General features: G+C 37.5%; 1 protein-coding gene across 1 annotated transcript in view; it reads left to right on the forward strand.

The window, feature by feature from the left end:
• The first annotated feature begins 9,664 nt into the window (after positions 1–9,664).
• The window catches only part of GABRA4 (gamma-aminobutyric acid type A receptor subunit alpha4), a 64,954-nt gene continuing 47,033 nt past the window's right edge, over positions 9,665–27,585 (forward strand). The window contains exons 1-5 of the mRNA XM_036853015.1: positions 9,665–9,913; positions 10,317–10,435; positions 25,506–25,573; positions 26,545–26,765; positions 26,938–27,020. Of these exons, the coding sequence (XP_036708910.1) occupies positions 9,828–9,913; positions 10,317–10,435; positions 25,506–25,573; positions 26,545–26,765; positions 26,938–27,020 (577 nt within the window). The 5' untranslated portion in view covers positions 9,665–9,827. The remainder of the gene's footprint in view (positions 9,914–10,316; positions 10,436–25,505; positions 25,574–26,544; positions 26,766–26,937; positions 27,021–27,585) is intronic.

A 27,585-nucleotide genomic window follows, 5' to 3' on the forward strand; every position in this document is an offset into this window, starting at 1 on the left:
CTGTGTCATCTGTTTTTACAGTGGTATCACATGGTTTTGATTAAAAAACAAGGTATGCTTGGAGCATCTCAAATACCTCCTACTCAGCCCTAAAGTATATACCCCTTAATAGTCAAAGATGCCAGAAATTATGAGCTCATTGTGTTCATAATCTTGACATGCATGCCTTACTATTTTCTTAGGGTAAATTCCCAGAACTGTTGGCACAAAATCAAGCACTTTAAAAAATGTAAATATACAGTTGACCCTTGAACAACGGGATTGGGTGGAGAGGTTTAGGGGCATGGACTCCCCCCATGCAGTGGAAAATTTATTTATCACTTTATAGTCAGCCCTCCTATATGGCAGTTCCATATCTGCAGGTTCAACCAATGGTGGATCTTGTAGTACTACAGAACGTATTTACTGAAAAAAACCCTGCATATAAGTGGATCTGTGCAGTTCACACTATGTTGTTCAAGGTTCAACTGAATTATCATATTGTCCTATAACATAATTAATGATTTCCTAAATTGCCTATAAATATGTGTAGTCTAGGTCATGGGCCAAGTACAAAATTCAGATCCCTAAAGGGGCATTTAATTTTTAAAGTCCAGTTCTCTAGAACTAAGATTTCTCCTAACAGAAGTCAGGGATTAAACCAGTAGAATAAAAAACTCACTGATGACTGTCAGATGATAAGGGTTCAAATACTTATTCTAGTAGTTATTAGCTGTAGAAACTTGGGAAAGTCAAATATTCTCTCTGAGGCTCAGTCTCATGCTTAAAATTTTGTGGCACAGCTAGGTGATTTTCTGGTTCTAGTTTGGCTTTGTGATTCTGTGATGGAAGTGGGAAATTTAAAATGTCAACGTGGGCATTTACAGTCTCCAAATCTCCCTCTGTCCTTGTTGCAACTGTCTGGTAAGCCTGAAATGTGAGAGGTTTCCTTTGGTTTAAATTTGCTAAAGAACAATGAACTTCCTGGACTCATTCCTTACATAAATACATATTGAATGCTTAGAACTTGGGTCTTACAATGATAAGTAGGGTACCATCCCCTCTCTTGAGAAACTCAAGCAGTCATGAATAAAAACCATTACACGAATGATTAGCAGATGAGCAACTGTCTGTAGGGATGGATAAGTGAATCTTCAGCTAGGACGGCACAGGTAGACTTCTCAAGTGAGGTGCCATTTAAGTTAAATTTTTAAAGATATATAAGTATTTACCAGGCAGATAAAATGGAAAAAGGTATTTCTTTGGCAAATGGCATGTGAAAATACATGGATGACCAAAATATTTAGTAAATCTGGAAAAATAATTCCATCTAATTTATCACTAAAAGAAAAAAAATTGCATTGTCTTTTTCTGTTGTAAAACAAATACGTGATTTGGAGATCTTATGTTACTCATAAATCGTATTTGTCAAACATTCAACTTCTGTCCATTGTAGATTGTTTCCAATAAATAACTTTTTATGGTATAATTTTTTTATTGTAAGGAAAGTTCCAAATCCTTCTTTGGTCTTTATCCTCGTGGCTTTTTAATACTTATCAATAATACTGAGGTTCTCTCTATTCTTAAGTACTGTACTCAGTTCCTCTAACTTTCTTTTAAAATTATGGTTAATGCCACTTCATGCAGTAGCCACTAGATGGTAATGAAGAGCAGTGTAGCTTCGTAGTCTTCTGAGAACCAAATATATTACCACTGTGTCATGTTACGTGTTCCTGTGCTTGTTTGGAAAATTTAGTTCCAAACACTGTGTTGGTTTGATGGTCAGCCAGTATACACCTGTGATACTTCGACTATTTACTTTGTGTGAACCTGATTTGTGTGTTAGATTCCTTATTGAGGATTAAAAAAAATACTGAAAAAGACATACAACTACCTGACATTATGCTTTTCTTCAAAAGTTTTTGTTATTTAAACAATTTGAAAGGGCAAAATATTTGTGTCTATAATGATTAGTGAAAATAAATACATCTTTAGGCTAATTTAATTTTTCTTCTGGTTATGAATATATTTGAAGTAGGAGTCTCTTCATATCACAAGTAAAAAAATGATAAAAATAATGCAAATACATACAATAAAATTGCATAAAATACACAATGTATTCCACATCTTTACTACTTGGGCTTATTTAATTGCCAAATATTTTCACTACGTACTGTTTTTCTTAAAGTTTGCAAAGCAAATAGTGATATTTCTTCAAAGGCTTAAGCCTTTTTTTCCTTAAAGAAAGCTAAAAAGTGTTTTATTTGAATAATTGTACTGTACATATTTTTTTTTGCTAGTGTTATATATTCTCCGAAATTTCTATAATGAACATATATTATTTGGCTGATTAAAAAATCAAAAAGACAAACACAACATTGTAAATCAACTATACTCCAATAAAAATTTTTTAAAAATCAAAAAGACAAAATTAAAATATAATGATTCATTTAGAACCTCAATTATGGCTCATGTACGTTTAACATTTGTACATGCTCACATATCATAAGTGAGTCCTTCCCTGTGTCACAAAAAACTGCCCATCCTAAGAACAACAATGGCAATAAGTTATTATAAGATAACATTCAGGATTCTATAATAATTTCATACCACTTATTTGGGGAAGGATTTAATGGCATTTGAAAGGTAAGAAAATAATTACTTGTTGAATGGACACAGCATTCAATTTTTCTCAGACCCAAAAGATTCAGTAAACATTTAGTCTTATATCCCCATACCACTTGTGTCAGATTAGGGCTCTGCAAATAAACAGAACCAATAGGGATTGAGAGAGAGAGAGAGAGAAAGAGATTTTAAGAAATTGGCTCACACAATAATGGAGGCTGGCAAATTCAAAATCTATAGGATAGGTTGGCAAGCTGGCAACCCAGGGAAGAGTTACAGGTTAGATCTGAAGGTCTGCTGGTAGAATTCCCTCTTCCTCTGGGTAGGTCAGTCTTTTTCCTTAAGGCCTTCAACTGATTGGATGAGGCCCATCCACATTAGGGAAAGTAATCTTTACTTAAAGACTTCTGATTTAAATGTTAACTTCATCTAAAAAGCACTTTCACAGAAACATCTAGAATAAATTTTGACCACATATCTAGGTACCATAGCCAAGCCAAGTTAACACATAAACTTAACATTCACACCACTCATATAAAATGCTATTCAATTTTTCTATGAAATATTTCAGGCACAGAGAAAAGTATACGTGATAACTAGTCTTCAAAGATGGCCACCCAATGAACCATGCCTCCCATGTGCATCCTCTTTTTATGGATGTGGTTTGGTCCTATAACTTGATTTGACCAATAGAATGCAATAGTGGTGACACTCTGACTTCTAAGACTTGTTCTTAAGAAGTTTTGCAGCTAAGTCTGACTGTCCTGAGACCATCCTGTTGTGAGGAAATCCACGCTAACTAAGTAAGGAGGCAAAAGACAGAGATCGAGAGAGATCTAGTCAACCCTCCAACTGTTCCAGATATCCTAGCTGTTGTGTCAGTCACGTGAAGCATTAAGCTATCTTCATAGACAGCTCGGTCAAACCTTCAGAGGACCACAGCCCCAGTTGCCATCTAACTGCAACAGGGTGAGGCACCTCCATGGAGAACCACCAGCTGAGCCTGGTCAAACCATGAACACTGAGAGATCATCATACATTGTTGTTTCAAGCCAGCGAGTTTTGTAATGGTTTATTATACAGCCATAGATGGTCAGAACAATACCAAAAAGTAATATAATGAAGACTCAAGTCCTTACAACCAGATTTATCAATATTTAACATTTTGCCGTATTTGCCTCATTAGATAAATAATTGAAGTAGCCAATGTTCCTCTTCCTATTCTATTCCTTTCTTCAGATAGCCATTATCTCTAATTTGGTGTTTATTTTTTCATGCAGGTTTATCACTACATGTATACCCATAAATAATGTAAAACATTATGTTTCATGTTTTAAATTTTGTATAAATGATAATTTTTTGAAGGTATTATTCTGCCACTTATTTTGCTTACATTATATTCTTGGCATATATCTATATTGATATATACTTGATTTCCTTAATTTTAATTGCTTTATAGTGCTTCATTTACACCACAGTATAATGTATCCATTTCCCTGTTAAAGGATATTTAATCTGTGGCTATTTCCCCACTATTACAAACAATATACTATTGTGTAGGTCCCTTGTTGTGAGTATGTATGAGAGCTTCTATGGGCTATAAAACAGGCATGGGATGGCCTCATCATAGGTTATGATCATGTTTAACTTATGTATACGTATTGCCAAACAGCTTTCCAAATTGGTTGTACTAATCCCGTATTACACTTGAAACAAGACAATGAAGACAGAGAAAAACAGATACTGTATGATCTCACTTATATGTAGAATTTAAAAACTGAACTCATAGAAACAGTGTAGATTGGTGGTTGTCAGGGGCTGGGGGTGAGGAAAATGGGGAGGTGTTGATCAAAGGGATTTCAAACTTTCCATTAAAAGAAGAGTAATTTTTAAGGATCTAAAGTATAGCATGAAGACTATAATTAACAGTACCATATTGTACACATGAAATTTGCTGAGAGTAGTTCTTAAATGCTCTCATCATACACACACACACACACACACACACACACACACGCAAGGTAACTCTGTGAGGTGATGGATGTGTTAACTAACATTATTGTGGTAATCATTTTACAATATACACATATATCAAAATAAAACAATGAAGATAAAATTTATCAAGTGGTTCTTCAAGGAAATGGAATAAAATCTTGACCCTTCCATTTTCTGGTCATGTAACCACGAGAAAATTATTTAACATTTTGAAGTCTCAGTTTCCTTATCTATAAAATGAGCAAAATAATACCTAACTGTAAACATATTTTTCTGAAGAGTTAAATGAGATTAACTATTAATAAAGGATAATTGCTATTATTATAATAAAGATTATTATTATCATCATTACTATTGACATTAAAAAATCACATATGTCTTTGTGGTTTAATGAATTTAAAAAATCATTACATGCACATTACTTTCATTTTGTTTACTATATATAGTTGAAGGCAGATCACCACTGTTATGTGCTGAATTGTGTTCCCGTCAAATTCATACATTGAAGTCTTAATCCCAATGCCTCAGAATGTGACTCTACTTGGAAATAGACATTTTAAAAAGGTAATTCAGTTAAAATGAGGTCTTTAGGGTGGACCATGTAAGGTCTGGTGTCCTTACAAGAAGAGGAAATTTGGACTCAGATGCACACGCATACAGAGAAAAGTCCATGTGACACAGCGAGGAGACAACCACCAATAAGCTGCAGAGAGAGGCCTCAGAAGAAACAACCAAGCTGACATCTAGATCTCAGACTTCTAGCCTCCAGAATTGAGAGAAAGTTAACTTCTGTTAATTTAGCTAAAAAAAGAAAAATAATCAAGACAATATACTTATCATACGATAGGCACTTGGCAGCAAATGTAACGCTATGTTTAATTTTGAGCCCTATTGGTTATGCATAAATTGCCCTTGCTAATCATGACTATTAGATGTTGAAAAAAAACTATCACTCTATTTTTTTTCAGAAACTTTGAAAATACGCACATGTACATGAATGCAATCAAGGGAATGTTCCTTCTAATACTTAGTACTTTGTATAAAGTTTATAGAATATTCACACACAAAAAACAATCTTGGTTCTTTGGAGTCTGGTATAAAATAGTATCTCTGTAATTACTCTGAGAATTCGCTGCAGAATTCAAGGTCTAACAAATAAAAGAATGCTTCGTGCATCATTAGTTATTTGCAAATAAGCCTAAAAGTATTTATTAAATTCATTACTTGGATTCCAAGACCTTAAAATGTATTCTTTCTACTTATTATAAACTATTGGACTTTCAAATGACACAAAAGCTGATATTAGAGAGCTAGTATTTCCTATTATAGTTTAAATTAATGTGGGATCTTGGAGACTCTTAAGTGTGGATATACTTTCTTCAATGTCCAACTTGGTCATGGACAATCACAAAAATATTCAATTAATAATTTAAAATATTTACTATAATAGCTGACTTTCCAATTTCATGTATAGAAATTATTTGGATAAGATACACATATTGCTTAAATGTTATTTTCTTTCAAGTAATCACATTGGAACAACTAAATGTGCATTAACCTATGGCCAAGAAAAATAAACACTTATTCTGAAAGTAGTAATCAGTTATGAAATATTTATTCAAATAGATTCTGTTAAGGTACCCCAGCTTATGTCATTTTTAATGTAGTAACCATTAAAACAATAGACACAGTATTGGGATGTCTTAATAATAGAGATAAAAATCTACAACTAGACAATAATAACAGATTAGAAAACAGGTAAATTTTCATAGAAGTGTTGTTTTAATACAAATGAGGAAAGGCATGATTAGAGAGCATCAAATCAATTCTTCTCACCTGTCCTAAATATATAGGACAGAGAAATGCATTAATGCAAAAATAATCAATAGCTTCTATATTCTAAGAATTGAACTATTTCAACTAGATGTATATCCACAAGCCTTCAGAATTTAAAGCAGTAATTCACATCATTACCCTGTTCCAATAGTTAAAATTGGTTCAATCTTTTACCAAAAATAATTATAGAAAGAGAAACAGGTTGAACTCTTACAAATTACTCATTTTATTACCACCCCAAATTTTTGTGTACCAATCTAGTTGCCATTTAATAAATTGATAAAAATCAGGCTGAGTACTTTCAAAGGAGACTCAAGATCTACATAATAGTCTATAGAAACTGGCAATTGATAACTTTATCAAATGGGATAGAGATGTTTGTCACATATTAGTTACAAATGTTTGTTTGCCTGTTTGGTTGACTGTTCTATTATATATGTCACCTTTTACATTAAAACATTAGTCCATACTATGGGTGTTCATAGCCTTTGAGAATCTGATAACAGTTTTGTAGAGTCACACAGAAAAAATGCACATGCTTACATGAATACAAAGTTTTGTATTAATTTTCAGGACATTTCGTAGGCATTGTGGACAAAGTGTCCATCCTAAGACTTTAGCAGTAAGGTGATCTGTATTACTTGCATCCCACCATATCAAATGTAGACCTTTATGATACATTTTTAATATGTTGCTGACTTAACATAATAATGTTTGGGGGTAGTGCACTTGAATATAGCAATCAAAGACTTATGCCAACTTTAAAGAAGGAAGTTATAGGTACAATTTTAATACCTTCATACTTCTACACAGCTATATACAGGAAAAGTTCACTCACAATCTAGGCCATAATGGATAGGAGTTTATATGGAAAATAATAGAATATTTAATGATATTTGTAGGTGAAAGTAAATTGTAATTTTTTTGAATACTGGATTTATTTTAAAACTCATAGAGACAAGACATATATATATATATATACATATAAAAGATTTTAGACAGTAAAACTCAACATATAACTTTAATAATACAAAGGTAGCATAAATGAAAGGCTATGTTATAAAATAAAATGAGATATAAATGTCTCTACTGTTTTCTTCAGCTGATCTTAAGTACTATATACCAGTTAAGAAAAATATAATTGGAAGTAGCTATATAAAAGGAGGAATCTTCTTTTTATCCCTTTGAAGGTTTTAGTTTCACATACTTAAAATTGGAATTTTAAAGATAATTTGTCTTTAACTATGTGGAACTTTTTTTCCTAAGGCCATTGTTTTCTATTCTTTATATATATATATATATATATATATATATATATATATATATATATATATATATATATATATATATATATTTAAGTGGAATTGTAAGGAAAAGTAGAAAATACTGAATTAGGTTTTAGAGAGTATAGGAAAGCACTAAGATTGGAGAAATAATATAGTACGATATAATAATACTATAATGTATTAGCAACTTTTAAGTGGATAATCTGAGGCGACAAATGCTTTCACGGCATATTTGGGGAACACACTAGTATTTCCATTTTTTCTCCAAGAGAGTGAGCTTGAATTTCATCCAAATTAATTAAGATGGGTCTGGAAACAAGCGATTCATTAATTCGTTTAATTGTTCATTCAATAAATATTTATTGTCCTTGTACTAGGTGCCATGCACTGTAATAAGAGAAAAAATAAACTCAGATAAACAAAAATCACCCAGCCCAGGCCCTCAAGCAGATTACAGTCTTTAAGAGAAGAATGATACAGATAGAATTAGGATAAAGTATAATAAATGCCATGAAGGAAGCAATATACAATACCATGAGAGTACATACCTTTGGCTATTATGCACTTTTGGCAATCAGAAAAGGCTTCGTCTTTGCAAGAAAAGCTTTAACCAGAAGATTGAAACAAACAAACAAAAATAAACAACCAAAACCCCCATACTCCCTTGGTTTGATTGTTTCCATATCAAATCAGTCCACCAGTCATCAAACTTTGAACAAACCGTCAAAAGTCCTAAACAGAACATAATTATTGGTAGTGACTGGTTCCAGGGACCTAACTTTACAGAAATTACTTAGGTCATTGATCCATCATATAAACATTTCCATATGCATCACTATTAAGGTGAAAGACACCTCTTCCCCTTGGAACCAATAATTAACATTTTTGAAAGTTCTATTGGAAGTGCTTATCTCTGTTCAATAAAACACTAAAGTTATGGTGCTTAGTGTTCCTTTGCAAGTCATTAGTGAACTGTGAGGCTTCCCTTCTATTTTAATCTCTCTCTCTCTCACACACACACACACACACACACACACACGCACACACACACACACACTCTTTCTCTTTTCCTGCTCTCTCCTCTCCCTCTCTCCAGCCATCCTTTCCCCCTCCCTGAAGCATTCTGGAGTCAGCTCTGTTGTGAAAGAAAAAGAGTGTCAACTGTCTCAAGAAGTGAAAGTGATTTTGACCAGATGTCCCTTTTCTCCACCTCTTTTCTGCCCTCCAGAAAAAGGATGGAGCAACAAAGCAGAGGGCCTGTGCGTGCCAGGCGGCTACGGGTACCGTGAAGGAATTTGGTATCTTTGCAGCAACAGCTTGGCAAAGGAGTTGACTACAGAATGAGGCTCAAGTCCACTTCCTAACGGTTTGGCGAGAGCCCGCCCAGTGAGTTGCAACCCCTTTTACCAGGAAGAATCTTCTTTCCTTCGGCGCCCCCGAACACCTGAAGGAGAGAGTCCCAGAGGTTGTTTCCGTTCAGATTTGATCCCCTCTCCCTATCCTGGTCTCCCACTCCCCACGCCCAGCAAGCCCGGCCATGTCGCCCTTTCTCCACCTCCAGCCTTGAAAATGGGTACAAACAGGTCCTCAAACAACCTAAAGAGAGAGGAGCTTCCAGCGTTCAATCCACATCCCAGCGGGAGGCAGAAGTGGAGCCTAAGCTTTGCTGTGGGAGGGGACACACCTGTGGTGGGGCGTTGCGAGCGCGAGGAGGGGCGGAAGCCCGTGGTTCTGCTGCCTGGGGTTAAAGGTCGGAAAAAACTTGGCTCAGCCCTTCGGTGCCAGCGCCCCAGGGTTAACCCCAGCAGGCTCGGGGTGCGGGCACGAAAGGGTGTGAAGGGTACATACACAGCTCTCCATACACTGGAGAACTCGGCAAGGAAAGGAGGAGGCGAGGCAAGGCAGGAACCGCCTCCCCGGCCCGCGTGCACACACGCGCCCACCGCGGCTGGGGCTGGCTGAGCGCAGGCGAGTGTGAGCGCGGGCGAGTGTGAGCGCGAGTGTGCGCACAGCCGCGGAGAGCCTCTGCCCTCGCCTCGCACCCTGCTCAGGGCATCTGGAGAGCCTGGAAACCTGAACAGGCTTAAAGTATGGCATGTTGCAAAGATGGTTTCTGCCAAGAAGGTACCCGCGATCGCGACGTCCTTCGGGGCCAGTTTCGCCCTCCTGCACTTCCTGTGCCTGGCGGCTTGGTGAGTTCCCCGAGGTGCTGGGGGCCAGGGGAAGGTGGAGAAGGGGCCAGCTCTGGGTCCCCTCTGGCCGCCAGCCCCCCCATCCCCCTCCAGGGCGAATTAGACCCTCTGGTCTCCGCTGTAAGGTCAGCGGCCCGGAGCCGGGCTTTGCTCTGCCCACGTAGACGCCGAGAGCAGAAGGGACGCGGGGTGCAAGAAGTGTGTGGATATTGGGGTCCGTGTGCGCGGGGTGCGCCTTTCCTGACCATCTCTCTCTCTCCCCCATCCCTCCGCCCTGCCTCCTTTAGTTTGGGGCAAGAGACTCTTTTCCTAGAAGATAAATCTGTTTCCACCTGTTCGCTGATCAATTCTTAAAATAACCCCCTCCGCCCCTGTTTTTTTTTGTGTGTGTGTGCGTTTGCAGTTTAAACGAATCCCCAGGACAGAACCAAAAGGAGGAGAAATTATGCCCGGAAAATTTTACCCGCATCCTGGACAGTTTACTCGATGGTTATGACAACAGGCTGCGTCCTGGATTTGGGGGTATGAACGATTTCAAACGCGCAAGTGTGTCTTGTCTGTCTCTCTCTGCGTCTGCCTGTCTGTCTGTCTGTGGGAATATCATTAGGTATGCGTCGCGTGCAAAAATGAAAAATCTCTCAGTCTCTCCCTCTCTCCCTCTTTCCCTTTCCCTCTCCCTCTGTCTCTTTTCTCTCTCTCTCCCCTCTTTTCATGAGACCTCTGACCAGAAACCCGCCACCCCCCCCGTACTTTCCCATCTCCCTGCCCCCTCAGAAGCTTGGCCTCTCCGGAACACTAATTACCTTCCGGGACCTGACTGCCGGGTGGGCGAGGTTGAAGGGGAAGTGTCCAAAATGGGAGCTCGAGGCTCAGCTGCCCTGCTGCGCTGCGCCCCGAGAATGGACGGCCCCCTAACCTGGCCACTGCTCAGAGCAGGTTGCACTTGACACAGCTGATCCGAAGTCCCCTGTCCTCCCACGTGGAATCAGTCCCTCTGCCAAAACCTCGACCCCGTTCTGCCTCGGACATGAATCAGGGGCACAAGCTGCCTGCTGTCCTAGAGAACCCAGTCCTTTCCTATTCTTTTCTACCTTGGGATGAAAGTTTACTTTATTTGGAGGGGTGGCATTTACTACCCTCCTAAGACTTTGGAGTCAGGGGTATTTCTGCTATATTTCTTCCTTCAGTAAATATGTATAAAGGGTCTAATAGAGGCACATCCATTAACAGCACTGTTGTTCTTTTCCATATTCATAGCCCCTTTGCTTATGTAATGAGAATCTATGTGGCAAGCCTTGTGCTAGGCACCAGGTTCACAGAAATCTCAAGATATTATTCTTAACCTCAAACACCCTCTCAGTCCAGTTCAGAGAGAGAACATGTGTCTTCACCCAAAGTGTTGGCCCATGGCTTCTGACCACCAAGTTCCTGTTCTTCCCACTACTCTGAGCTAGTTACCCTCTTGGGAAATGAGTTGAATAAGACATAGGCTCTATCTTAAAGGATATAGATACTTTACTGTTTAACCCTCACAGCAACCCCAAGAGAAAGCTATTACTATTCCTATTTTACAGATGAAGAAATTGAGGCTTGGAAAGATAAGCGACTGGTCCAAGTTCACAGTTAATAAGTGGCGTGGGCAGGATGTGAACCCAGATCAGGTTGTGTATTTAAAAGACAAACCCATGAAGACTGGGATGCTATCAGATACTCTGTGATGAGTATCATAATATTAGAAGCACTGAAGCATTTCATTTAAGCTTCCTATGGAGGGTGTTTAAGAGATAAGAAGATGGGGAGTGTAGAAGGTAAAAGGGAGCAGGATATTCCTGGGAAAGAGGACAGAATTAGACATTATTTCCAAGGTGTTTGGTCCCAGCCTATAAAGAATTGTTGGAAATAAAAAAGAAGTGGATAGATTAGAGCTGGATGAGTCTTTAGAGTCTGTCTAGTCTTGTTCTCCTCATGTAACAAAGGAGAACACTGAAGATTCAAAAGAGAAAGTGATTTATACAGGGAAACATAGCATATTAATGATAGGCTGGAATCCGGTATTCTGGAATCAGGAGCCACTTTTTTTCTGGATTTTATTGAGAAGGTTACAGGGAGCCATTGAAGGTTTTAATTCAGTTTTTGTATGTTGACAGTGATAAAGATGGATGAGAAGGATGAAAGATTCTCTTGGTTCTTTTCACGTTGCCTCTCCAGGGGTAGGATGCTCAGCACCGCATTTGGCTTCATGCAAATCTGAAAAGAGGCTTCCTTACAGAAGTGAATCATTTGTCAATGCACGATCTTTCATAAGTGACTGGGAAATTATCACTTTAGATTAAAAATAATTTTGTAGAGAAGGTTTCAGATGATGTGATGCCATTTAAGGCTATATTATATCAATAAAAGACGATTTATCTGCCCATAAAGTTTTTAAGCTTGACCTTTCAAGTAAAGAAAAAAATGATGGAAGTATGAAATCTCATGTAGTTTAAATATTCATTAGTGAGTTTTGATGTCCCTGAACCTAAATTAAAGTGAAAAGTTATCATTGAAATCATATGGTTTTATTATTTAATGTTGAAAATTAAAATCATATCTACGCAGTTGGTTATAATGCAAGTTATAATTCAAAAAGAAGAAGGGATCCATTGGAGTTGCATCTTTTTTACCAACTACCCTCTCCCATGATAATATATAGACAATAAAATGAATGAAATCAACCTATGTAAGACATTGCTGGATTTTGGTTAGCTGCAGTACTGCTAAAATGTTTCAAGGGCAATATTAGTCATCTTATTTGTCTCTGCCAAGTGATCTTCATTGCCCACCTGGAGATCCTTTTATAGCTTTATGGGAAGGGGTTGAATTCACGTTACTTTAAGTGTTAGCAGTTGATTAATTGTTAATAACTTACCATGTAGCACAATTTTGGGGGTTGTTGCTCATAAATATTTGTGGTAAATGTAATTCATTTTTTAGAAGTGGGTCATTCTCTGTAAATACGTAGTATTCCAAATGTGACAGAGGAATAGTAATTCTCACCTGCAGAAAATGTGTAATCTGTTTACAAGATGTTATAAATGAGCATCACTGAAAATAATAAGAAAAATCATTGCTAGCAGAGACTCTTGGATGCCACAGGTATGATCCCTTCTTTGACATTTTATACTTTGTGGAAAGTTTGACATTTTATAAATGAAATGAAAACAATTCAGATTTTGACCAGTGTGCTATAAATACAGATTTACTCCCTGGTTCCTTTAATCCTACTTCTGCTCTCTGTAGAGCATTTACTTTATATCTGTTTATACAACTTAGCAGTGTTCCATATAAAATAAAGCTAAAAGCAAAGATCTGAATTGAAATTGGAAGGTTTGTGATTGCTCAGTAGGCCAGGCAAGGGTTGAAATAGATTTGGAAATGAAATTATATATTTTTAACTCAGCAGCACAGATTGCAATGGGGAAGTAAAAGGAACTGAAATGGTTCTTGCTTTTCATTCCTCCAGGATCTCCTTTCCCTTGTCTCCCACATTCTCCATTAGAGAAGGAAAGGGGAAAGGTGAGAAGGGAAGGAAGGAGGCAGAGTGAGAGAAGCTAGATTGGGACATCTGAAGGGGTAGAGTTCTTCCAGCCGTTGACAAATCAGTCTGCTACCATCCAGAAGTAGCTTGTACCTGCTTAGAAGCAGCACACAGTAAACCATTCCACAAAGGAGCTAGAAAATCATCCCCTTGGCTCGTATCCACTTTCAACACTGTTACACACCGTCTTAAAAATGCCCAGCTAAGGTACTAACCACCAGGAGATAACTTAGGAAGCCAGCCCTTACCCACTTCCATTTATTGAAGGATTATACAACCTTTTGTGCATGTCAGTCTTTTGAGGCAAATGATCTGGAATAATAAATGCTTCCAGATACATATAAACAGAGATGATTGCCTTAGATCATCTTCTACAGTCTCCCTGAAATGGCAATGGAGCACTAGGGTCAGTTTTGCAAGGTTGTTCACCAACACAGTAGGACTTCAGATGAGTAGGGTTTTCTACAATTTTGAAAACATTTTCACATACAGTGTCTAATAAGATTATCACAACAAGGCAAAAAGATAAGCAGGGCAGGCATCATCCTTCTGTCAGAGAGGAGGCTGAGAAAAGTCCCAATGAATTACCCAATAACCCTGTAATTGATAAGTAATTGACAAGCAATTGACAAGGCCGGAACTCACTTCTCACTCTTTAAACCCTTAGGCAGCTGGTCTTCTGCTACAACCACTTGTAAGACTTTTTTGCATCCTTCTGTTGAACAAGAGTCAAATTTTCATTAACAGACCTTCTTGTTACTAAGTAGGTCATTAAAATAAGCAAAACTACATTTCCCCCAGAGGAGTGAAATAAGAACTTTTATTTTAAAGCTCTAATAACATTTTAAAATGGAAAAGCAAACATTGGGGGAGTGTATACACTTAGGTAAATTTGGAAGAATTTTCCCAAAGAAATGAAAACATCTTTGCAGTGTTTTCAAATGATCTATATCTCAACCTAAAAATTAAATTGATGTGCCATGTGCTAGCTTTATTAATTGAACATTGACAGAGAATATATTTTTTAAAGTATATAGATGAAATGAACACTTGAAATGCCCAGGGCAACAGAAAAATAAAGCTTCATTCTCTTCTGACTTGTCACGTTCATTCATTCATTCATTCATTCATTTGTTGAACTAACAGATAGTGAGAGACTGTTATGTGCCAAGAACAATGTTAAGTTGTGAAGATATAATTCTGAATCAGATACAGGCTAAGCAGTGTAGAGAGATAAAAATAACAAGGAAACAAATAACAAAGTAAATAAAGACAATGCTGTGGAACAATCCAATAGGATGCTAGAATAAATTGGGTGAGAGATCTATTTCAGATACAGTGGACAAGGAAGTCTTTTAGGCTAAGACCTAAAGGTGACAGACATGGAACGAGTAAGCAAAAGTCGTTCTCAGGCAGCAAAAAAAGCAAGTGCCAAGATCCTAAGGTAGATAATAAATTAGTGAGATTTAGACAGTGAAGGGTGTCCAGTGTGCCTGGAATCAAAAAGCAAGAGGAAGAATCTCACGGGACTAGCTTGGAGTTGTTAGCAGAGGCCAGATCATACAAAACCTTTGGTAAAGGAGTTTCCTTTTATGAACCTGGACATCATTGGAGATTTTTAGGTGGAGGGAATGACGTGGTATGACTTAGATTGTAACATGATCCCTCTGGCTGCTCCATAAGAAAAAGAAAGGCTTAGATATGAAGTTGGAACAATATTAGAAGCAAGAAGACCAATGAAAAAACTTTTTATTCCTTGGTTCTCTCCATTAAATTAATGGTAGCTTGGAATAAGACGGTAGAGGTAGCAAAGATGAATATAAATGGATAAAAGTGAGATATATTTTGAAGGTATAATTCAGCAAAGAATTGGTGATGGATTCCATATAGGTGGTAAAGGAAAGGGAGAAATCAAAAATGACTCGTGGATTTTTTTAAGAAAATGGACAGAGAATAGTGTTATTTAAATTGGAGAGGATTGGAGGAGGAACAGTAATGGGAGGGAGGGTGAAATCAAGACATCCCTGGATATGTTAAGCTTAGGATACATGTGTGGCATCCTAGTGATTGTACTTGTCTGGGGTCATCAGTACGTAATGCTGTGAGAATAGATGTCTAGAGAAGAGTATAGAAAGAGCAAAGAGCCCACAGCCAAGCCTCAAGGAACATTGACAACTGAAATAAGGGAAGAAAACGTAGAATTGTCAAAGGAGAATGAAAAGGAGTAGGCTGTGATATAGGTGGGCACTAGGAGAGTGTGAGTTACAGTCAAGAGAATGGAATATCTTAGGAAGGAGGGATGAGACACCTCTCAAGTTCTTCTAAGATATTAAGTAAGATAAGAACTGGCCACACGGAGATATTTCATTTTATTCACTTTCATCAAAAATTCATTGAGGGGCTTCCCTGGTGGCGCGGCGGTTAAGAATCCGCCTGCCAAGGCAGGGGACACAGGTTCGAGCCCGGGTCCGGGAAGATCCCACATGCCGCAGAGCACCTAAGCCCGTGTGCCACAGCTACTGAGCCTGCGCTCTAGAGCCTGCGAGCCACAACTACTGAGCCCACGTGCTGCAACTACTGAAGCCCGCGTGCCTAGAGCCTGTGCTCCACAACAAGAGAAGCCACCGCAATGAGAAGCCTGCACGCCGCAATTAAGAGTAGCCCAGCTCGACGCAACTAGAGAAAGCCCGTGCACAGCAACGAAGACCCAATGCAGTCAAAAATAAATTAAAAAATAAATTTGTAATAATAATTTAAAAATTCATTGATCATATAATATACGTCAGGCACTGTTCTAGGATGGCACTGGGGATACACTGGTGAACAAAGGAGACACTGTTTTCTGCCCTCCTGAGCTGATACTCTAGTGAAAGAGACAGAAAAGGAGCAACAGTAATAAGCCAAATATAGAGTATGTCAGATGTTGATAACTCCTATCGAGTAATACAAAGCAGGGGAGGAGGTTGCAATTTTAACTAGAGTAGTTAGGAGGGAGAGACTTGAATGAAGTGATATTTGTTTTTTTTTAATTAATTAATTAATTTATTTATTTATTTTTGGCTGCTTTGGGTTTTCGTTGGGGCGTGCAGGCTTTCTCTATTTGCAGCGAGTGGGGGCTACTCTTCGTTGTGGTGCGTGGGCTTCTCATTGCAGTGGCTTCTCTTGTTGTGGAGCACAGGCTCTAGGTGCATGGGCTTCAGTAGTTGTGGCACGCGGGCTTAGTGGTTGTGGCTTGTGGGTTCTAGAGTGCAGGCTCAGCAGTTGTGGCGCACAGGCTTAGTTGCTCCGCGACATGTGGGATCTTCCTGGACCAGGGCTCGAACCCATGTCCCCTTCATTGGCAGGCAGATTCTTAACCAGGGAAGTCCCTGAAGTGATATTTGAACTATGATTCATAAGAGCATAAGCTGTATTTGGGTGGGGTCTTCTGGTTAGAAGTAACTCTACGTGCAGACATGGTAAGCATGGAATTGTCGCTGCAGTGAAGGTAACAGGGCTGAGGAGTAAGAAAGGGTCAGTGTGATATAAGGATGAGGTAGTATAAAGCTTTGCAGGCTGGTGAGAACTTTGCTTGTACTCTGAATCATATCAGAAGTAAATGGAGGGATTCCATTAGGGGCGAGACCTGAACTGGTTAATTTTCAAAGGCTCACCTTGGTTGCTGGATTGGAACAGTGAGTCTGGGTCAAGGGCAACTGCAGAAAGGTTTTTAGGAGCAACCAGGCAAGAGATGATGGACATTTTGACCAAGTTGGTGGCAGAGAAGTTTGTAAAATTGTAAGAAATGGTTGGTTTCTGGCTATTTTTCAAAGTTCTAGTCTACTGGTGACAGCTAGAATATGGGATGTGAGAAAAAGGGAGGTGTCAGGTGTCACCCCAGAGTTTGGGACTTGAACATCTAGAAAAATGGAGCTGCCAAGACTGTGGCAGAAGCAGCTTAGGGATGTGGCTGAACAATTTGTATGTGAATATGTTACGTTTGAGATGCTCATTAGATGTAAAGTGAAGATAGGCTTGAAATTCAGGGATACTGGGTATGTCAATAACGTATGGTATTTAAAGCCATAAAACTAAAGAGATCACCAAGGAATTAATGGTGATAGGGAAAAGGTACAAATTTTGAGCTCCGAAGTCCCCAGTGTTAAGAGGTGGGGAAAGAGGTGGAGGAATCTCTGTCCCAGGAAGACTGAAAAGTAGTGACCTTTGAGGTAGGAGGAAAACCTCAAAGAGAATGTACATACCAGATGTTAAGTAAAGAAAGAAAACAGTATTGCAGTGTGGAGCAGGTTTGGTCGATTATGTCTAATGCTCCTGGCAGACAAAGAAAGATAAGAACATAAAATGGACCACTAGATTTAACAATATCTACATTTTCAGTAAGTTTGACAAGGGCAGCTTTGGTGGCATGATGAAGGTGAAAGTCTGATTGCGTGGGTTCCAGAAAGAATGGGAGGAGTTTCTTTCTGGGCATTTGTACAGAGGAGCAGAGAAATGGGCTGGTAAATGGAAGGAAAAAGTAGCATCAAGAGAGCTTTTTTAAAAATGAGAGAAATAAGATTTTTTAAAAAGTTTGTGGGAAAAGTGCTGTAGATAGGGAAAAACTGGTGATATTGACAAAAGGAATTTTAGTGGGTCCTGAGCACGAAAACTAGATTATAATAGATGATGGAGTGAATAGAAAGGAGAGAATTCCAGACAGTAAGCATAGGGTTTTTTTCCCCCAGAAGTTTAAATACAAAAGAGAAGAGAAAGAGGGAAGGTTGCCTTTTTTAAAGCTGTTTGTGTACCACTGGAAATAGACAAGTAGAGAATAATATTTGAGTGGAGGGAAGGGATAACTGAACGAAAGATGCCTGTGTGACAAGAAGAGACTATAGAATCCAGAACACAAATTTACTTTCTTATGCTCTTAGTTTAAGAAGAAAGATGTACTGGTGCTAATATATATTTACAGGTTCTTTAGGGCAAGAATATGCAAAATGCATTTGTTGTTTCCTAAAATAAGCACTAAAAATCTAGATATAGGTTATCAATAACTTAGTGGACATTTAGATGATATTTCACTGGGATGTTAGCTTTCTTTTATATGAAAAAATACATCAACTTGCATTTCGTATATCATTAAACAAATAGCTGCTTTATTGTCTAGGCCTTTTTTATGTATTTATTTTAAAAAAGCTTCCACTGCACAGAACTGGATTCTGGATTAATAATCCGTGGCTCATGACACACTCCCATGATTGGTCCCCATATCTGTGGACCTTCTTTTTATCTATCCATCTCTTCATTCATTTACTATAATAAAATAAAACCAACTTAAATAATTAAACCTTGACAACTTACTCTGCTATATGGTCTCCCTCATCCTATTTGCCTGTCTTCCCCACTCAAAGTAACCACCATTCTGAGTCCTTTTTAAATTATTGCATAGCATGGGACTTCCCTGGCGGTCCAGTGGTTAAGATTTCGCCGTCCAATGCAGGGGGTGCGGGTTCGATCCCTGGTTGGGGAGCTAAGATCCCACATGCCTCGTGGCCAAAAAACCAAAACATAAAACAGAAGCAATATTGTAACAAATTCAATGAAGACTTTAAAAATGGTCCACATCAAAAAAAATCTTTAAAAAAAATAAATTATTGCATAGCTTTATTTGACTATCATTTTAGCTCAACTTTACTTTTTAATAAATTGAAATTTTTAAAATTTAATTGTTTTGAACATGCTATTTACAATCTTTTGATGCTTTTTTCACTTAATTGTGTATTCCTAAGACTCATTCTTATTGTTGTGTATTGCTATAGATCATTCATTTTGACTGCTGTGTGATACACTCATTGCACAGGAACCAGCTGATTCATCTGCTCTGTTGGCAATAGGCATTTTGCTTGTTTCCAGGATTGTGTTGCTGTGAATATTCTGGCCCAAATTTCCTGCTGTAAATGTGCAAGAGTTTCTTTTGCATATATATCCAAGAATGGATTTTTCTGGATCTTAGTGTAAGTGGGAGTTCAACTTGATGAGATAATGCCAAACTGTTTTCTATGGTAGTTTTACAAATTCAAACTCCCATTTACAGTGAATATGAGATTCAGGATCCACAAACCCTTCAACACTTTGGAAAAGAATATATATATGTGTGTGTATATATATATATATATATATATATATATATACACACACATACATATATATGTGTATATATATACATATATGTATATATATATATACTTGAAATGGTATTTTAATGTGAAATGATTTGTATTTTTCTGATTTCTAATGTGGTTGAACATCTTTTCAAATCTTTATTGCCTACAGGAATTTTCCTTCTGTGAATTGCATTTTCATCTTTGGCTCACATTTTAGTGTTGTTTTTAGTACTTTATTTATTCATTTATTTGATGCCTTTAATATTTAAAAAGTAGAGCTGGATTGATAGGATCATACCATAAAGGAAGCACTAATCTTTAAGGTCATCTAAATAAAGCTCTATAGTTATTTGCTTTCTCAACAATATCAGTAGACATCTGTTCCCTGTTTAATATGCAGGAACGCTAGTTTTTCTATATTTTGTAAGTGACAAAGAGAATTAGAGCCTTATTTAAATATTTCACTAAGATTCCTTGCTGTTGCTGTACCTCTTAAGCACTTTAGGTCTCTTGATTTGGGAAGACACATTAATAGTGTTTTGTAAGATGTAGCTGGATGCATGGATTTAGGGGACCGAAAACCCAGAAATCTTTCCTCAAGTGCATGGCTGGGGAGGCAATGTGAAGAACAGGGAATGAGTCGTTTCAGCATCTGCAGAACTGCTTAAGTCTCTTTCCTGGGTGTGATAGCAAATTGGATCCTATTATTGGAGAAGAAATTAAAAAGTGATATTTTTGTCCAGGTCTCTACAGCTGAAGTAAATAGTGGGAAATTTTCTGAAATGTTAATTGCCTTCCCACTTTCCAAGCAAGTTAGATTCATTAATAAGGTGGGAGTATTCCTCTGCATTTGATCCTGGTGGTGTTGGCTCCTTCTTTCAAAGACTGTTGAAGATCACTTTGCCTTAGGAACTGTCCACTATATTTGGGGGATTAAAAACTATTTCCCTATTAGCAAAGTAGTAAGATTTTAAAATAAAAGATGTCTTTTATGTTACACAAATGCATAGAAAATTATGAGAAGTCCTTCCAAGCTGAAAATTATCTGCTTTCTATGTAATTATGCTCTTAGGAGGGTTGATTTGAACATCCTAAACAGCATTGTTAGAGGAAGCGTCTCTAAGAATTATTCTTAATTGCATAGCGACCGTGATTCATTGAAAACTGATTTATTGGAAACCTATTACATGTAAGGCCTGGGATTTGTTCAGGGAGAGGATATAAATATAAATAAAACACGAATTCTACTTTAATCAGGAAATATTTTTAGCTTAACTGATGTAACAAATGAATCCCAGTACTTTTTCCTTTGGGGAGATTTTAAAATCACTGCTGGAATGATATTAGGAACACAATCAAATACATAGTTTTCACTACCTAGTATGTGTAAAGCACTATGCTCATTTGGGATTTCCAAGAGGATTAAGATTGGTCTTTGCTGTTAAGGAGAGAAAGACTCAAACAGGCTACAGTAAGAATAAGGGCAATGCATAGGAAGAGCTGCAGGAACGTAGTTCAGAAACTACTCATGAAACAAAATGGGAGAGGTAGGTATGGCATGTTATGTACTAGATAGAAAATTATATGTAAGTAATTAATGGTTGATTTATTATTTAATGATATAATTAGCATAGTAAATCTAGAACATACTTTGTAGATCAATCCAGGGGGTTATAATTCTGGCTCTGGAATATAATATTTAACCTCTGTGAGCTCAGTTTCCATGTCCATAAAATTCTCATGAAATATCATCCCTGGAGGGTGTTGTGAGGATTGAATGAAATAGCATATAGGAAGAGCTAGTATCCTGCTTGGCACATAGTAGGCCTTAAATAAATAGTAATAGTATCTCTGCTTATTGTTCTTTGGGAAGAACCCCATTTCTTGAGAGCAGTTCCACACATACATGCCCCTTGATCTGTCCACTCTCCATCCCGACTGCCACATCCTTAGTCCAGGACACCATCATCTCTCACCTGGCCTAGTCCAGCAGCCTCTTAGAAAAGCCTTCTTCTACTCTTGCCTCCCTATAACTCACTGTCCATACAACTGCCAGAGTGATTCAGATCATATATTTAGATCATATATTTTCCTTACATCAAACCTTTGATGGCCTCCCAATGATTACGGGATACAAATCAAACTTCTTACCACAGCCTATATACAGAGGCAAAGCTGGACTGCATATCAGAGGGAGAACACTTGGGGAAAGAACACAGGACAGATGATTAACCTCTGTGTTCATTTGCTTCAGCTTCCGTAACAAAGCACCACAGACTGGGTGGCTTAAATAACAGCAAATTTATTTTTTCACAATTCCGGAGGCTAGAAGTCCAAGATCAAGATGTCAGCAGGGTTGGTTTCTTCTAAACTCTCTCTTCTTGGCTTGTAGATGGCCGTCTTCCCTCTGTGTCTTCACGTGGTTTTTCTTCTGTGTGTTTCTGTGTCCTAATCTCCTCTTCTTATAAGGGCACCAGTCTTATTACATTAGGGCCCATCCTAGTGACCTCATTTTAAGTTTATTCCCCTTGTAAGGACCCTATCTCAAAATATAATCTCATTCTGATGTACTAGGTGCTACTTCAACATATGAGTTTAGGAGGAACATAATTCAGCCCATAACAACCTCTCACATGAAGATTTATACAAGTTTAAAACAGTGACAATAACATACATTATAAATATGTTGCTTAAAACATACCACTTTCAGAATATGGCCAGAGAAGTAGGTGCTCTGTCCGAGCCTTTCCCCTTGAAGTTCTCCTCACCTGAAATGCATTCTCTCAGCTCTTCCAAAGGCTTGTGATTATCATCCAGATCTCAGTTTAAAAGTCACTGCTTTGAAGAGTGGCTAAATAGTCTAGAGTGGCTTTCCCAGACTCTCACTCTGTTACTGGCCTCTTTTGTTTTTCTTATGAATGACAGCATTCTTCCATTTAATTCATTTCCTCATTATTTATATTTTCACTCCCCCAGTAGTATGTTAACTCCCTGAGGCAGGGAACTTGTGAGTCTGGTTTACCATTGTATCACCAGGGCCTAGCATGGAACCTGGCATACAGCAGGTGGTCACACAATAAATGTTGACTAAATGGGTATCCGAATGAAATTTCTCTACCAATTATACGTATTTAGGATCTCATTCAATCTCAAAGACCTTTGTGATCTTATAAAGCAAATACTGAATAATGTCACAAATACCAAGCAGTTTTCAAGAATCATTGAAAAAGTAGTATGTTATGTAAGAATTTGAAAAGATTCATTATTATCATGGAATCATTGTAACCTTAAGAATTAGCATAAACCCACACACCTTAAAATAAATGTATAAGGAAAAATCTGATTGGCCTAAATCCTCCCTCTCCTACCCTTCCCCCACTTCAATAGAACACCTATGGTATTAATATTTTACAGGACATGGTTTGGTAAATAAATAGTGTTCTAGAAAACAGATAAATGCTTTCTGTGAACTGAAGTGAACAGCATCACCTAGGAACTTGTTAGAAATGCGAATTGTCAGGCCCCACCTTAGACCTAACCTAACAGCAAGTCTGGGGTGGAGTCCAGCAAACCTACCTTTAACAAACCTACCAGGTGATTCTGATCCAGTTAAAGTTTGAGAACCAGTATCCTAAATTGATCTTCAAAGTAACTGGATTTCTCAAGATTCTCATCAAACAGTCCTGTTGTCAGGACCTACTCAACCTTATTTGTTCTGAGTAACTTATCTCTCCTTGTCTGGACTTGCACTGAAGTAGTGTTTTTAACACTTTAGCAGTTGTCCTTAAGAAACAAGCAGAGTGATTTTTCCCACTTTTGAATCTTTTTGAATGAAATCTCTATCTACTAGGGTTCAGCACAGATTACCTATCTATTCCTGAAACACTTTGGCTTTAATAAGCTTGTTACTATCATATTTTTGTTGTTGTTGTTTTCAATGTCTCATTCAAATAAAAATTCAATTAACTTCTCATACTTATTCTCTCTGTTTTCCAAAGGTGTTATTTTTTAAAAATGAAAACTCATGGCAGATCAGCCTGATCTCTACTTTTTCTCTCACTATACTTCCAAAGGATATATTTTTCTTAGGATACTTATTCAAAAAAAGAATTTTCTTTCTCCTTCAAACTATTTTTCTTTATGTGGCTCAATCTTCACCATATAGAGGGAGAGATTCTCATTTGTTTTATGAGGGTAACTTTAGACCTAGGGCATTAAGCTATCCCAATTGTTCTTTGTCTTTTTTGGCGTTAAGTCCAATTGCCCAACCATTATTCAAGGGAAATAGTCCATCTTGATAGCAGATGTTATTCTTTCCAGTATGGAATAGGTAGCCCCTGGACATACAGTGTTATAAACCATCATTTAAGAAATGATGTTCAAGATTGCAACAATTGGGGCTTCCCTGGTGGCACAGTGGTTGACACTCTGCCTGCTAATGCAGGGGACACGGGTTCGAGCCCTGGTCTGGGAAGATCCCACATGCCGCGGAGCAACTAGGCCCGTGAGCCACAATTACTAAGCCTGCGCGTCTGGAGCCTGTGCTCCGCAACAAGAGAGGCCACGATAAGAAGAGGCCCGCGCACCGCGATGAAGAGTGGCCCCCGCTCACCGCAGCTAGAGAAAGCCCTCGCACAGAAACGAAGACCCAACACAGCCACAAATAAATAAATTAAAAAAAAAAAAATGCCACCTCAAAATATGCCACTTTGGCATAAATATGGTAAAAAAAAAAAAAAAAAAGATTGCAACAATTTAAAATGTTTATTAGTAATTAAAATTGATATGTATAATAACAATTGCTATCATTATTGAGCACATTATGTTCTGGAGACTGGGACAAGTGATTTACATGTATTATTTCAGTTAATAGTCATTAAAACCTTTACCTCTGATGATATGTGACTTGACCAAGATCACACAATTAGAAAGTGTTAGAGCCAAAATTGAACTCCAGAATTTCTGATTTTAAGCATCGTGCTAAACCCAGATTGCAGCAACTTTCCTTTGTCTAAGATCTGTGTCAGCCCATTGTCATGATGCTCCCACATTTCTCTTCTGCCAGGCACACCCATATACTTGTTCCTGAACCAGTTTTATTTAGACGTAGGAAAGAATCTCAGTAGTGGCCATTATTGGAAGAAAAGAGAAACTAATACCTGATAAGTACTTTTATGAGAGAGTAACTGTGTTCAGGGTCTCATAGGAGCAATTTCATTTGATCTCCGTCAACAGTCTTGCCTGATAATTATGGTTGCTGCTGTTGGGGAGTTAAGTAACTTGCCCAAAATCACACAGCAAGTAGGTGGTAGAGCATAAATAGATCTAACTTTTAGGAGAGCTTGACTTTGGTCCTAATTACCAGTGGATGCTTTACCTATTGTTAAAGGTGACATGACTCATTTTTGTGTTTAAGGTATTTACCAATATCCTTAACTTGCCAAAGATGCATTCCTTACAGCCATTATGGTTTTTCTCCTCCTCACTCTTGTGGTTAAGTTCCCTCTTTTTAACAGCTCACTTCTTTACTAAAGGCCAATCAGATGATGGACTAAAAAAAATCACAAAGGCTAAAAGCTTTTGTTCCCTGCACTGCCTGTTGTAACAGTGCCCAGGGGTGATGTATCTTTGAAGAAATAAGGTTCCTGGTAAGTAACTGGGGTTTCTTTTTGACTGTAAGTAAACATTGCTTTCTGGTTTTGTTGTTCTTTTGTCTTCATTTTTTGTAGAGCTGCACTGTCTCACTGAAAATTTAAGATGCTCGTAAAAACATGATATATAACCTGTCTTTACTTTTTAATTATCAAACCCACCTTGCCTATAAGATTGGTAATTATTTTTTCACACTTATTTACTTCATACTTACTAGGTCCTGTTACAGAAGTGAAAACTGACATATATGTCACTAGCTTTGGACCTGTTTCTGATGTTGAAATGGTAGGTATTTGGGAAATTAAATGTACTTTTTGAGGTTTGAAAAAAACATGCAGAAAAGAAGGCAATTAGCATTTATTTTGTAATCGATCACACAGAGCTAGAAAGTCGAAGAACAACCTAAAAAGTTTACAAAAGTAAGACGTTGAACTTGAATTTCAGCTCTAACATTTGAGTATTTTTTGGTTTGGAATCATTCTCAACAAAGAAAAGAACGTTCTATTACTAGTCCCCATAGTACAACATGTATGTAGTATGTTTTTCCGTTAGAAAATTATTGAGGAGGAGAAAATTAGAGAGTGTAATTAGTTTTGGTATGAAACTATATTGTAGTCCTAACTGCATTTAGAATTCCTTGTTGGCCCAATTGCTCACTACCCCTCCCCCCACTTCCATCTCTCAGGCATAAAGAGCTTAGAACATCAAGCACTGGTCAAGATAAATTTGTCCATTCAGTTGTGTTCTCTCACATTAAAGATTTTCAGTTTCCAGGTCAAAGAAACTACTTAACTTTTTTCCTTGACTCTAGGCAAATGTTAATAAATTCTGTGGTCATAAAATTTCTCTTACATATTTTACTTTGCCTTAAAGAGATCCCTACAATTTTATGATTAATTATGCAGTGATATTTGTTACACATTAACTAATTTGGCCACTTGATTTAAAACAAAGTACAACCGTAATTACCTGGTGCTGGTGGTTTTATTAAATTATAGTAATTATTCTTGAATGATTAATATGTATGATTATTTATCTAACAAATGTAGAAGATTAAGGTATAAAGATGGACATAACATGCTTTAATTGCTGACACTCTTTTTTGCTCCATTCATTTCTTAAAAAATTTTGCTCCTATTTGTTTTTATTTGGGGTAGTCTTTTTGGAGTGGGAAAGAGGCTAGAATTTAATACATTTTTCTGCATATTTATGTGTAGTCATCTGTGATTGAATATGTCACAAACTAATTTCCCTAGGAATACACAATGGATGTGTTCTTCAGACAGACATGGATTGACAAAAGACTAAAATATGATGGCCCCATTGAAATTCTGAGATTGAACAATATGATGGTAACAAAAGTATGGACTCCTGATACTTTCTTCAGGAATGGAAAGAAATCTGTCTCACATAATATGACAGCTCCAAATAAGCTTTTTAGAATTATGAGAAATGGCACTATTTTATACACAATGAGGTAGTCATTTTTCTTTTTTTCTTTTTATCTTTTTAACACTCTTTTTTCCTTTCTTCCCTTCCTTCCTTCCTGTCTTTCTTTTTTTCCTTCCTTCCTGCTTCCTCATTGAGGGATCTTTAAATTACTTTTAAAGAAAGTGTTGATTTTGTTTAATTGCCTTTTTCCATCATAGACTCACCATAAGTGCAGAGTGTCCCATGAGATTGGTGGATTTCCCCATGGATGGTCATGCATGCCCTTTGAAATTTGGGAGTTGTAAGTTACAATAAAAATGTTGTTAGAATTTATGATTATCTCACGCAAGCTGATATTTTTATATGTGCATGATTTTCCATAGTCCAACATTTAAACCACTGTCCCTGACAACAGCTGTCCAAGGTTTGACTTACAGGAGACTGTTTATTATCTAATATATTTAAATAAAGAACTAAAAACAACCCCTTTTCCCCCAAAAAGCAAAAATACATTTCTACTTACCTAGCCTACCTAGATAGCCTAGGTAGATTGACTCATAATTAATAGGTTGATGATCCGTGGTGAAATTTAGGGGCCTCTGAACTCCATGTGTTGGTGGTGTAACATAGAAAGTGTAAATGATTTTTTTGTTTTTGTAATTTAATAGTTTCTGTTACAAGCAGAATCCTTTATGGCAGACTTGAAAAAAGCAGAAGAAGGTTTGGGGCTTCCTGACATGACATAGGTTAGAATAGCATAAGCAGCACTCTTAGTATAAAAGCGACCAAAGCATGACCAAAACAGAGTAGGAGGTGTGGTCTGATATGTAGACAGAGCAAGACAGTATAGTGCCTTATAGACCACA

Source organism: Balaenoptera musculus, chromosome 5, assembly GCF_009873245.2.
Source record: "Balaenoptera musculus isolate JJ_BM4_2016_0621 chromosome 5, mBalMus1.pri.v3, whole genome shotgun sequence".
Lineage (NCBI taxonomy): Eukaryota > Metazoa > Chordata > Mammalia > Artiodactyla > Balaenopteridae > Balaenoptera > Balaenoptera musculus.